An 11,591-nucleotide genomic window follows, 5' to 3' on the forward strand; every position below is an offset into this window, starting at 1 on the left:
AAAAAGATCTGGAAAAAACAATTAATGCCATTAAAACATGCACTGGGAATCATACATGAAGTATTCTCACCATTCTCCATTGGAGAGGAAAGTCAACCCACGGGGGGAAAGAAAAGTTGTTGTTTCGCCAATAACTGCAATGAACAGAAGACGCTATTCTGCATTAAGGTTTTCCAATATAAGAAACAACACTTAAGTTTCAGCTAAAATTGTGTAGGAAAATTATTCTGCCAAATAAACTCAGTTGGATGCTAGAAAGATCCAACTAACAATTGCAAACCTGTTGGTCTATTTCATCTTATTAATGACTTCCACATTTTTCTTCCAGAAGCACTTATATGTGAGCAACTGAGTGCTCCCTCTATAAAGGCAAGCAGCTTTCGGCCATAGAAATTTGAAATCTGAGTATGTGCATGAAAAGTATTTATTGTTGCATTCTGGTTTATGAAATATACTGAAGGAAATAAAATTATTTTATTTGCACAACATTTTATTTGTTCCTTTCCTTCACATTTTTTGTCCTATACCCATCAAGTTCTTTACCATGTTATTCTTTTTCTTTCATAATACTTTTCACATTTGCCTAACAGTACACGAGGGAAGCCATAAACAGCTACATTAGTGATAAGCATAATGCATGCCTCAATGATATCAACACCATGCAAAGGTTAAATTTTATGGAAGTCTGGAAACTGCTGACCTAATTATAGTTGCACTGCCTGATCCTCTCTATAGTTGGCAACTCTATGATACAAATTCTTGCATTTGTTTAATTGCTTTTAGTGTAAACTATTATGCTGCCACTGCCTGTGATTATCAATAAGGCCCTGTTTGTTTGACAGGGAATGTCAGTTTTTTCTTGGGAATTTAATTGCCGGTATCAGTTTGGTTAGATAATTCCAAAATCGGGAAAGGAAAGAATCCCAAAAATTGGGAATATGCATAGAAAATCTGAGAATCTCAAATCTTGACATTATGATGCCATTTCCTTTCGTTTCCCATGGGAATCTGCAAATAAAAATATATTTCACCTAATATATTTAACAATATTTTATTTTATTAATAGTAAAATAATATATATTTCCATAAAAAGATGCATATATATAAATATGTGTTATATTTGTGTATAAATATGTATACATATAAAACTATAAGTACTGCAGACATCTTAGTGAAGTCATCTAACTATAATTTCCATTCCTTTGTCATATGTAGCAAACCAAAGATTTTGATTAATTTCCTATTAAATCACTAGTAGAATCGAAACATTTGTAATGGAATAAGATTTCTAGCAATCAAATTCCCTGTAATTTAATTCCAGATATCATATTCCTTTCCTGCCAAACAAACGGGTCCTAAAAGACATTCACTGTGATTGCTAATATTCCTGTTAAAACGTACTAAGAGGAGTTCACAAAGATAATCAAGTTAGTCATTTTACTTACCAATTACCCAAGTGATTATAAAGTCAAAGCGATTTTGTCCGTCCCTCCAATAGTTCACGAACCCATAAGCATACACTTTTAATGCCATTTCCAGAACATAGAGCCATCCTGTGGAATGAAATGCCGTTTATAGATTTCAGAGACGACAAAGTTTAAAATTATTGAGATTTTAATAATCTCAAAGAATGACAAAGAAAAAATTAAGCATTGAGCATAAACTCATGGAGAGATAATCCTCTACGTCAATAGTCCAACTTATATTCGAAATTAGCATAAAAAATTAACTTACTCTTTTATTAATATCAAATGAAAAATTAATTATAACCTAATCAAGGGATACATTACAAAGAAATAGAGGTATATATCTTATTGCTAATAGAGATAGATGAAGCATTATGATCACTTTAAAATGCAGGTTCTTATGTCTGACAATAAGTACAAAAATTGAGGCATTAGGGTGCTTTGTTATCTTGCATACTAGACACCATCTGGAGGAAAGAAATGCAATCAACATTAGCACATTACGTGAACTTCATTTTTCATTGAGTATGTGAAAAGAATGATTTTATATATTCTATCATTATTCAATAGGCTCACAACTACAATTGTAGAAGTAATGAAGCACACCCGAGAACGGAAAATAAAAAATAAAGTTTTTGGATAATAACTCATGGTGAGAAATCCAGGTATCTATTTCAATAATCTAACTCATATTCGAAATTATTAAAAGTTGAAAAAAAAATAACCTACTTTTACATCAACATGAAATTAGAATCTGACCAAGGTAGGACATTTAGTGGAAAAGACAATGGAAGCATATATCTCTTCTCTACAATAAGGTCTGTCATCATGGTCACCTTAAAACCAAGCACATTTTTATGTCCAACATTATGGTTGGAGATTGATGCCATATGCTCTGCTATTATTGTACATACTAAATATCATCTTGATGAGGGAGCAGTAAATACAGTCAACCATAGCCCAACATCTAGTGAACTTCATCTTTTTAAATTAATATTACATACTTTATCGATATTCATTATCTTCATCAAAGATAAAAATCTTAATGGATCAAAACAAATTTAATACATGAAATGCAATGTTTATAAACCTTCAAACATCAAACTTGCACTGGTTTTATCCTTCTCTACATCTCATTTTGTCCTTTTCTTGAAGTACAGAATTTGGCAATAATGTGAATGGCAGGTGATCAACACTAATGGACATTTTAAGAAATAACACCACTTGTCCCTGTGCCTGTGAAATATTCAATCAGATTATGCTTCGCAATTAACATTAAGGCTTCATAGCAGGCTGACACTCTGCTTTGATTAAGTTCACTGATGAAGAAACTTTAGTTTATAATTGTATGTCTGAAGCCAAATTTGTGGAAAGTACTTCCTGTTCTTGGATACTAACACATCTATTGAGTCGCATGCTATTGACCAGCATGTGCAAAATGATCATTTTGGTAGCAGTCTGCCTGTTTTAATCTGGAAAAAGACTTTTGAATATAAGAAACCACCTAATAAAGAGGACAATGTCATAAGAAGCGAGATCTTTTGCTATGTAATAGAGCAATGATATAGTTTGCGTTATGATGTCCCATTACGAGTTTATAGTTTGAACAACGTGTGTGTTATGAGCATGGGTATATGGGGTACCAAAATCCTAAGGGGTTACTGCATCTTTTATAACAACCATAATCAGAATAAGCAAAATTAAATTCAATTATGACATTAAGAAATAGTAGGAGATTGTGAAGTCTGACCAAATACAAACTCCACTTTTTGCCAAGCCTCTTGAGCAGAATTATTCTCTATATCAAGCTGCAGGGCAACAGAGAATAAAAATAAAATATCAGTAATTATAAAATATGTGATGTTGATAGATGTAAAGGTATTAATTGAAGCTTTTTGGACTGTTCTCTTATTTTCTCTATCATTCTTTCTCTCTTTATTCTTTTTATTTTGAGTTTGTTTATGTGGTCGTAGTGGTGGTGGAGGGCCGATCAACGGACACTCCCAAGTATCGATACACAATCCATAAAGGGATGGACATATTATTTCCTAAAAATGAAATTTCTCATGCACCTGTCAACCCATATGATGGAACGTAATAGTTATTCTATATAAAATACTGAAGCTGGTTTACAACTTTAAATACTTGATCTGGAACTCCGTTCCAGGTTGATGAAACTTTACAGGAAGCTCTCGATGAAATAATCAAGTTCCCTTGGTGAAAAATCAAAGGTTTATGCATTGCATAAGCAAATTTATCTAGGTTGAGCAGCATATTTGCCTAACTAGTTTTGGGACCAAGTATCCAGCAACATGTGCCAATGGTTCACTAGAAGTACGTCATGTAGATGAAGGTAAAAAAATGTTTTACCACTTTCTCCTTGTGGAGACAACATGGCTCCTATTGCTCAAACTGTTCCACCAGGAACGCCTATGTATGACTTGATTAGACATTTGAAGTTCCATTTGATTCATGAATCAATGCTTACAAGTATATATAGCATCCTCAAACAAGACCAAAATCCACAAAAACTTAACCATGGACATTGTTTCCTAATCCAACTAGGTTAATTATACTAGCCAAATCGATTGTAGAAGCAAAACTTAATTAGTTTATAAGTTGTGCACTAGAATTTTCTATTAAATTGGATTAATCATTCTCTCCTTTTACGTAGTTGGTACAAGAGTTTTCTGATGGATCTCGGTCAACAAATATTCTAAGGTTTCAATTCAAATAGCTATGGACTAAAATTATCAAAGAATGAATAAGCTAATAAACTTGGATTACCACAAATTCTAGAACATCATATCTCATTTGAGCTACTCTGAATAGCTCCAATTAAAATGTTATACATTAACCACAGCCACTGCCTGGTATCAATAAAATTCTTTAGCCACCAATAACAAGGGATATCTCATTTGATTGCTTAGAAAGAAAAGCATCCTAAGTGATGACAACCTACTAACACTACATGTGGTACATGCTAACAAAGCTGTGGGAGTGTAGGAGTTAGACAATAGTCACTCCCCCACTTGTGCTAATAGACTCGCATCATAATAAGATGTTGGTAGAGACAGTTAAGTGCATTGTCTTGCCAGTAGTATCAAGAATCTTGTTCCAAATCAACAAGTGGGAGTTGTTTATTTTTCTAAACAAAATTTGATTTAAACTACTCTTAATATTCAAGGTCAAGGTGGCAAGTACGAGGAAGCTATTTGGTAATTCAATCATGCTGGAGTTATTATCATATGGCAATATAGGTTTAGATTTTCAATACTAATGCTTGCTTGAGTTCAATTTTTGGTATTATTATTAAGTGAGAACTTGAGTTCTAAAGCGTTTGGTGAGATGTTCCTGTTAGCTTCAATGGGTGGTCACAAATTCCTGATCCTGGTCCTGGTTTGGACCCTGCTTGTGACACCATTAATTGTTAACATACATAAAAGTCCATACTTGGGGAAGTACGATTCAGAACTATTAGATTAACACTCATACCGTTGTCTCAATAACGACAGCAACAAAATTCATGATGAGAATGAAAGCTACAACGTAACCAAATTTGGGGCTTCGAACAAATTCTTTCAGCTTCTCAGATACATATGAGTGATAGAATGTTGGACAGCAGCTTTCAAAAATAGGTTCCTACAAAGACAAGCATAGTAAGTAGGATGTAGATCAAAAATCTTTGTTTTCTGGTGCATAGAAAGAGGACTTACGGAATCCTCTTTCTGAAATCTGAGTCCAATGGCATGGGACAGATCAGTAAATTCGTCCAAATTAATCTGCATAAAAAAAGCAGCAATAGCAATAATGCAAAAAAAAAAAAAATCAACATTTGATTAGAACAAATGTTTTGAGTTTTACATTGTGCGATAAAAATATAAGCTACTAGCTCTAGTGTTCAAATTATTGGAAATTCACACCTTTCACCATAGGGCAATGAGTGTTCAAAATTGTGCATCTCACAGAGCCAACACTTTCAAATACATCTTTGCTAATATATCATTTAGTCACTTCTCAGAAAAAAAAAATATGAGAAGTCGCACTTGGACGCACGATCTAATTTAGTCACTTCAATGGTCATAATTGATTGAACCAGGATGATGATAGCTCTAACAACATCCTAGAAATGCCAAGTTTCATTTCCATTTTTAGTGAGTATTTTTAACTTTCACATTCCAAATATGTACCTTTTTCCTATTACTTCCATTAAATTGGCACTTGTAACCTCAATATAGACAACAAGCAGACAAATCTTTTGAAGAACATGCGATAATTCATAAATTCTTCAATATATAGAAGAAGCCAATTGAAAGAACAAGTTAAATGCTGAAGACAATAGTAAACTTCCTTTTTACGTTATTGAATGCCTTAAATTGATTGCATTATTACAAAAGCAACTTCAAATGCATGTAGTCTGATTAATTCATTTAAGATCAGTGGCTCTCAAAGACTAACAAATCATAACTACGAAGGAGTTCTCTCCATTTTCCGGAAGACCAGAAAAATAGATTGTGCTATATGGAAAGCAGCTAAAGAGTACAAACTATAGCATGAGAATCAACAAATTCATGATAAATAGCATGAAAAGCAACAATATTCATGACATATGATTAAAAATAGTTGTGTAAATCCATTAACCATAAAGAGTCAATATCATGAATTAATTTTTTCAGACATCAAAAAGGGGCAGAAGGAGAATGTAAACAAAATATGCCAACAAATGAAAATAAAAGTAAGAAGCTACCTTGACGTCATGGCTGTCATCCAACTCATAGAATATCAATTCAAAATCCTCTCGTGATATCTTCGGCAATGTCCTTTATATGTTGGAAATAGAAGATGTTTCAATGTCCAAAAGATTGAATGGAGTAAAAAGAAAACTACATCCCAAATAGAACTACATATTGGGAAAAATAGCTACACGGAAGTAATTATTTATGCTCACACGAAACATAGAGGACGAGAATATCTTATCTAAGAAGGCATAGTCCATCAAAACTCTTATCCTAGCACTCTTCAAAGAACAGGATTGCTAAGTAACTATAAACATTTGTTAGAAGTTACCCACGCACTCATGATCTCCTTGCGCATGCCAAAACTATTTTAATGGGAACCTGTCCTTACATTTGCATTTAATCATTACAAATGCATTCTCAAGTTCTAAATTGAAAACTGCATGTCAAGTCTTTCAAATCCATAAAATGTATATTTCTTCATAATACCCTATACCGAAAAGGATATAAGTGTTATTCTTCTCAAATAGAGAAGTTCTATCACTCAATGGATGTTACATCTTTGCAAAATCATCCATATTACTCCAAAACCAACAATCAGGGAGAGAATGAACGTTTAAGACATAGTCTATGGGAGCTCGGAAATTTGACCAAGAATAAAAAACTAACAACTCAAATATTCGAGTCTCTTGCTTCCCTGACTTTCTACCTAGTCCTGATGCTTCTGTCATTGAAAATCAACGTAGTCACAATCCCTATCAACAACAAAGAGCTTATTGTTTATTAACGAAGGCAAAAACTCAAGGACATGAACAAGTGCAACTAGGGACTTACTATGAAGCTGAACCAAGTTCGACTCCAAAAGAAGCAACCAGGTAAGCACAACTTAGATGAATCTTCATCAGGAAGCAAAATTCACATGAAAGTGTTGAAAGGCTAAAAGCCCGTTTGGTTGCTAAAGAATTTTCACACAAGCCTATTGCATCAATTACCCAAAAACTCTTCGCTTCTATAGCAAAAATTAAAAACTACAAGGTACTTTCATCCATTGCAATGAATTAAGATTGGAACTTGCATCACTTGGACATAAAAATCGCTTTCTCAATGGGGATCTCATAGAAAAGTGTACATGGAGATTCCTTTAGGGTTCCAGAACCAGGAAAATACAAACAACGTTCGTCAAAGAAATAAAATCTCTAAGAAAACATGAATTGCATTATTGACGGGAATCAAGAACTTATTCACATAAGGCCTATGGATACAACAGAAGAAGAGCCTGTTTTTTTTTGGGGGGGTATCCAGAATTTTCAAAAAACAATGAAAGGACTGTGCTCTAAGCCTTCCTTTCCTTCAACGGTAACTGCAGCTAAGACTTCTTCCCAACCTTGAAGTTTGGATGCTTCATGTGTCTCGTCAGGGGTGTCAGTTCCTATATCATATTTTGAGGTATCTAAATAAAACACTTGGAAATGTCTTTATTTAAAAGACCAAGAAAAGGATCACTAAAGTATCCATTTATGTGGATTTGATAGAGATCGCTAAAGCATCCATTGATGCGGATTAGGTAGGGTCTACCATGGACCATGTTTCACCTATATGTGGTGAAACTTAGTCACTTGGCACAGAAGAAAATGGTGGTTGCTCATAGTAATGTTGAAGCTGACTTTCAAGCTAGCTCTGGTATATGCGAAACATATAGTCGACACGGATACTTATTGAACTGAAACTTCCAATATATGATTCTATCAACATGTGGTGTGATCACCAGGCTGCTATAAGCATTGGTTGAACCCTGTTAACCATAGAAAAATGAAGCATGTGGAAATAGATCAATACTTTATAAAAGACGATTGAAGAGGGGACATTTAGCTGTGCTTTTCTATGAGATGTATCTCATGTCACTCCGATCAAGTCTCGTAGTATTTGGTTGTCACAATAATTTTCTTATCCAGAAAAAAGAATATCTCAACTCTCGTCATACACTTTTATATCACATCCATCAAATATTCCAAAAAGAATCCCATCTCAACCAAACTCATTCCATCTCATTTTTCCTCATTGTGATGAGATGAAATAACAAGCAATCACAACCTCAGCATCTCCTACCTTGCAATGCAGACATTCTAACGAAGGCTCTACCTAAGACAAAGTTTGAAGAGATGAAATCCAAGATTGTCTTACTAATTATTTATAATCCAGCTGAGAGAGAGTGCTGAAAGTCTTGATTGATTTCTTTCTTAACTTGTAATATTACATCAAATTCAATTGATATGTTTCCTTGCTTTACCTTTTCCTGTTAAGGTTAGTGTATAGTTTCCTCTTTCCAGCATATTTTTTACATTCTTGTTTTTGATAAGTTACCTGATTATTTGCTGGATGTTTTTACCACCTCTGCAGCATATATATTCAGGGCTTAACTCTAAGCAAATCAATGTGAATGATTGAATTATTTTTCCCTCCAAAGTTCTCAACAAGTCTTGTGCATCACATCCTTAGTAAAGGTCCACCAATTCATTATAAATATAAAGGGATCAAGGACAATATTTTGTCCTGAAAGGATATCCAATCTAATTGTCCTTAACTGTTTGGGTTAATTTATATAGACGCAGCTCCAGTTGCTAGTAGGAGAGGCTGATCAGAAAAGACTTGTAGAGTTGTTGGGATTCAGCCACAAATTCACTATGGACCTTCGTACAATTAATTAATTGGCATGAGCGATTATATTCAAATTTCCCTTAAATTTTGCGTTTCTTAATATACTGATCTTGGCCTGTTGAAAATCCTGCAGCAACATAAAGTAGGTTAAAGCATTAAAGGGAGTGGATTTAGGTGTAAGGCTTCCAGGAAGGGAGGCAGGACTGCAGCAGCATCTGTGCGATGGAACATTATTTGAATATGTTATAACAATTTTTCTCTTACAAATTGCCACAACACTTGCTGACTGTTTATCCTCCAGCTAATTGTTTCTTGGAATCCAACAGTATCAAGGACCATCTTGTTTCTAGTTTGCAACTTCAAGGCCAAATGTGGCATAACTGAAACTTAAGGGATGAAAGTCAGACTTCTCCGGGAAAAAACTGTACCCAACATTCTATTTCACGGAAATCTAATTTGTTGCTTGCATGCATCATTCAACAATAAAACATTTTGCTCCTTCATCACTGATTTGAATAGTACTCCACTAGAAGAATTTTGACTATGAATCCCTAGCTAGTTGAGTACCCAGGGGATAGCACATGCCTTCTGAGAAGGATATAATGCAATGAGGTCAAAGAATACTGCAAAGCGAAGGTATATGTAATGTAAATTACATATACCATAAGAACATCATGGCTTTCTGTAGGAATTAATGTATCCGGGGTGGGCAATGTTCCTTATTTAAGAAATCAACTCTATTACTTTCAGACAAGTTTAAAAGTCCTTGTTCCAAGCAAAGAGTGAGGACAAGCTAGTGAACTTGGCAAACCTGAAGGGCCTATTCCTAATGACTGATCGTTTTGTTGTGAAACCTCAGTGCGCAAGAGTCATGCCCTTCAGAAATTTTTAAAGCTACCATTTCGGTTCTCATCTTTTCTGAGAATTTTATTTCAAACAAGCAAAAACTAAGTTCAGTTCTTAAATAATAAAGTATTGACCATCCACTTTGTTCTATAGTGACCAGGATGTACATCTAGTGCCAATACCTTCTCTATCTAGCTGTTCCTATCACCTAGGAAAGTGAATGTGACATAAAATGCAATTAGAAGAGCTAATGTTGTTTGGAGAACACTCCTTTTGATGTGTTTTTCTACGGTACATATAGAGGTTTAGATACATATAATGTGGGAATATGAATATATCTACAATGTCAATTGTCAATCAGAACCTCTGTCAGCTTTCTGATTCTTGTTAAGTTTCGTGCATTACAAAAATATTCATGCTCCTCCCATCGCAGGAAAACTGAGTTGAAATGATCCTGGTGGCAAAAACATTTCATAAGGGAAACTTCTCATGGAAAAGTAAACTATACCTGTATTTGTTCAGTTCTTCGAACAGGCGAATGCACTGATCTTTGTTAAGGTAACCAAGATTCTGCCAATTACCAAATATATGGAAAAGGGATCAGAATTCAAAATATAAATCAAGCAAGCTTGTAAATACACCTCCGTTTATTCATTATGACCTTCAGTTACATGAGATAAAATCCAATTCGGAATAGCAACAGCATTCATGTGTAAGATGTAAGAGATATTATGAATGGCTAAGAAAGTTTTGGTCACAACTAAATAAATACCCAATACTTTTCAACTCATGTGGTAAATATTGGGTGAATTAGGGGTGAATCAGAGGATGCTATCAACATATGAAATATAACATATATTAATAAAGTAAATTGAACGAGCTCAGATGTTTGACAATCTTTTCATGAAAGCACAGGAAAGATGAAGGATAACCAACACTTACATATGATGCAAGGGAGTGAAAACTATACTCACATTGTTATCAATCAGGTTAAATGCTTTCTTCAATATCCTGGTTCTTGTACGATCCTTCTCAGCAACTTGTTTTACTAGCTACAAAGCAAAATGGATATGTACTTTTCAAGTTTTCTGAAGTCAGATGATCCACATTTACAAGGTTATCAAGATATTTGTGGAAAAGAAAAATAAAATCACGATAGCATGCGTCTTCTAGATCTGGACTAAGATTTGGAGCCTGCACTACTCCTTTTAGGGGTCGCTAAATATAATTTCCAGCGTATAGTTACAATAAGAGAAATACTACCTCTATCCACATGCAAATGTTCTATTTGTTAAAGTAGTCAACCATCTTTTAGGATGCTTTATTTCCTCGAATACAATGTCAAATTATCTAATCTTATGATTAACTAATTATAGGTTTCCAAAATCTAATAACATAAATGTTTTAAATAATACCATTGATCATTATTGTTTGATATCTTATTCAAGTGCTTTCAAATAAATTAACTACTAATACATTCACTAAAATATTCAATAAAAGGATACCTCACTCTTAAAGCTATCGTATACAACGGCAAGGATCAAATTGGTCACAAAGTAAACACCTAACAGCACGTACAGGACAAAGAATAGGCAATACCAACGAGAGGCCCTACAAAAAAGAGCATACAACTAATACATGAGGAACACTAAGGAAATTTAAAACAATACCAAAAAATATAAGAAATTTTTTTATAACTGATTATAGCTTCATGAGATCCACCATACTTGCAACGCAGTCGGCGTTCATTTACACAAAAGTTCTCGAAAAAGATAGCAAATGGCATCCAAGATTCAAAGTTCACCACTTACTTATATGCAGGAATCCAGACATCTGGATTGTTGGAAGTGGTGAATAAAATGAACATTTGGTACAATGTTGCGCCATA

The 11,591-nt window shown here is 34.1% G+C and overlaps 1 protein-coding gene across 1 annotated transcript in view; it reads right to left on the bottom strand.

Moving 5' to 3' along the window:
- LOC105168116 (two pore calcium channel protein 1A) overlaps positions 1–11,591 on the bottom strand; it is a gene marked incomplete in the record, with an annotated part of 29,347 nt that overhangs the window by 7,768 nt on the left and 9,988 nt on the right. The window contains 10 exon segments of the mRNA XM_011088063.2: positions 71–134; positions 1,446–1,553; positions 3,217–3,274; positions 4,962–5,108; positions 5,183–5,248; positions 6,214–6,286; positions 10,212–10,273; positions 10,678–10,755; positions 11,209–11,314; positions 11,515–11,591. Coding sequence (XP_011086365.1) covers positions 71–134; positions 1,446–1,553; positions 3,217–3,274; positions 4,962–5,108; positions 5,183–5,248; positions 6,214–6,286; positions 10,212–10,273; positions 10,678–10,755; positions 11,209–11,314; positions 11,515–11,591 — 839 coding nt within the window.

The sequence above is a fragment of the Sesamum indicum genome, linkage group LG8, assembly GCF_000512975.1.
Source record: "Sesamum indicum cultivar Zhongzhi No. 13 linkage group LG8, S_indicum_v1.0, whole genome shotgun sequence".
Classification (NCBI taxonomy): Eukaryota; Viridiplantae; Streptophyta; class Magnoliopsida; order Lamiales; family Pedaliaceae; genus Sesamum; species Sesamum indicum.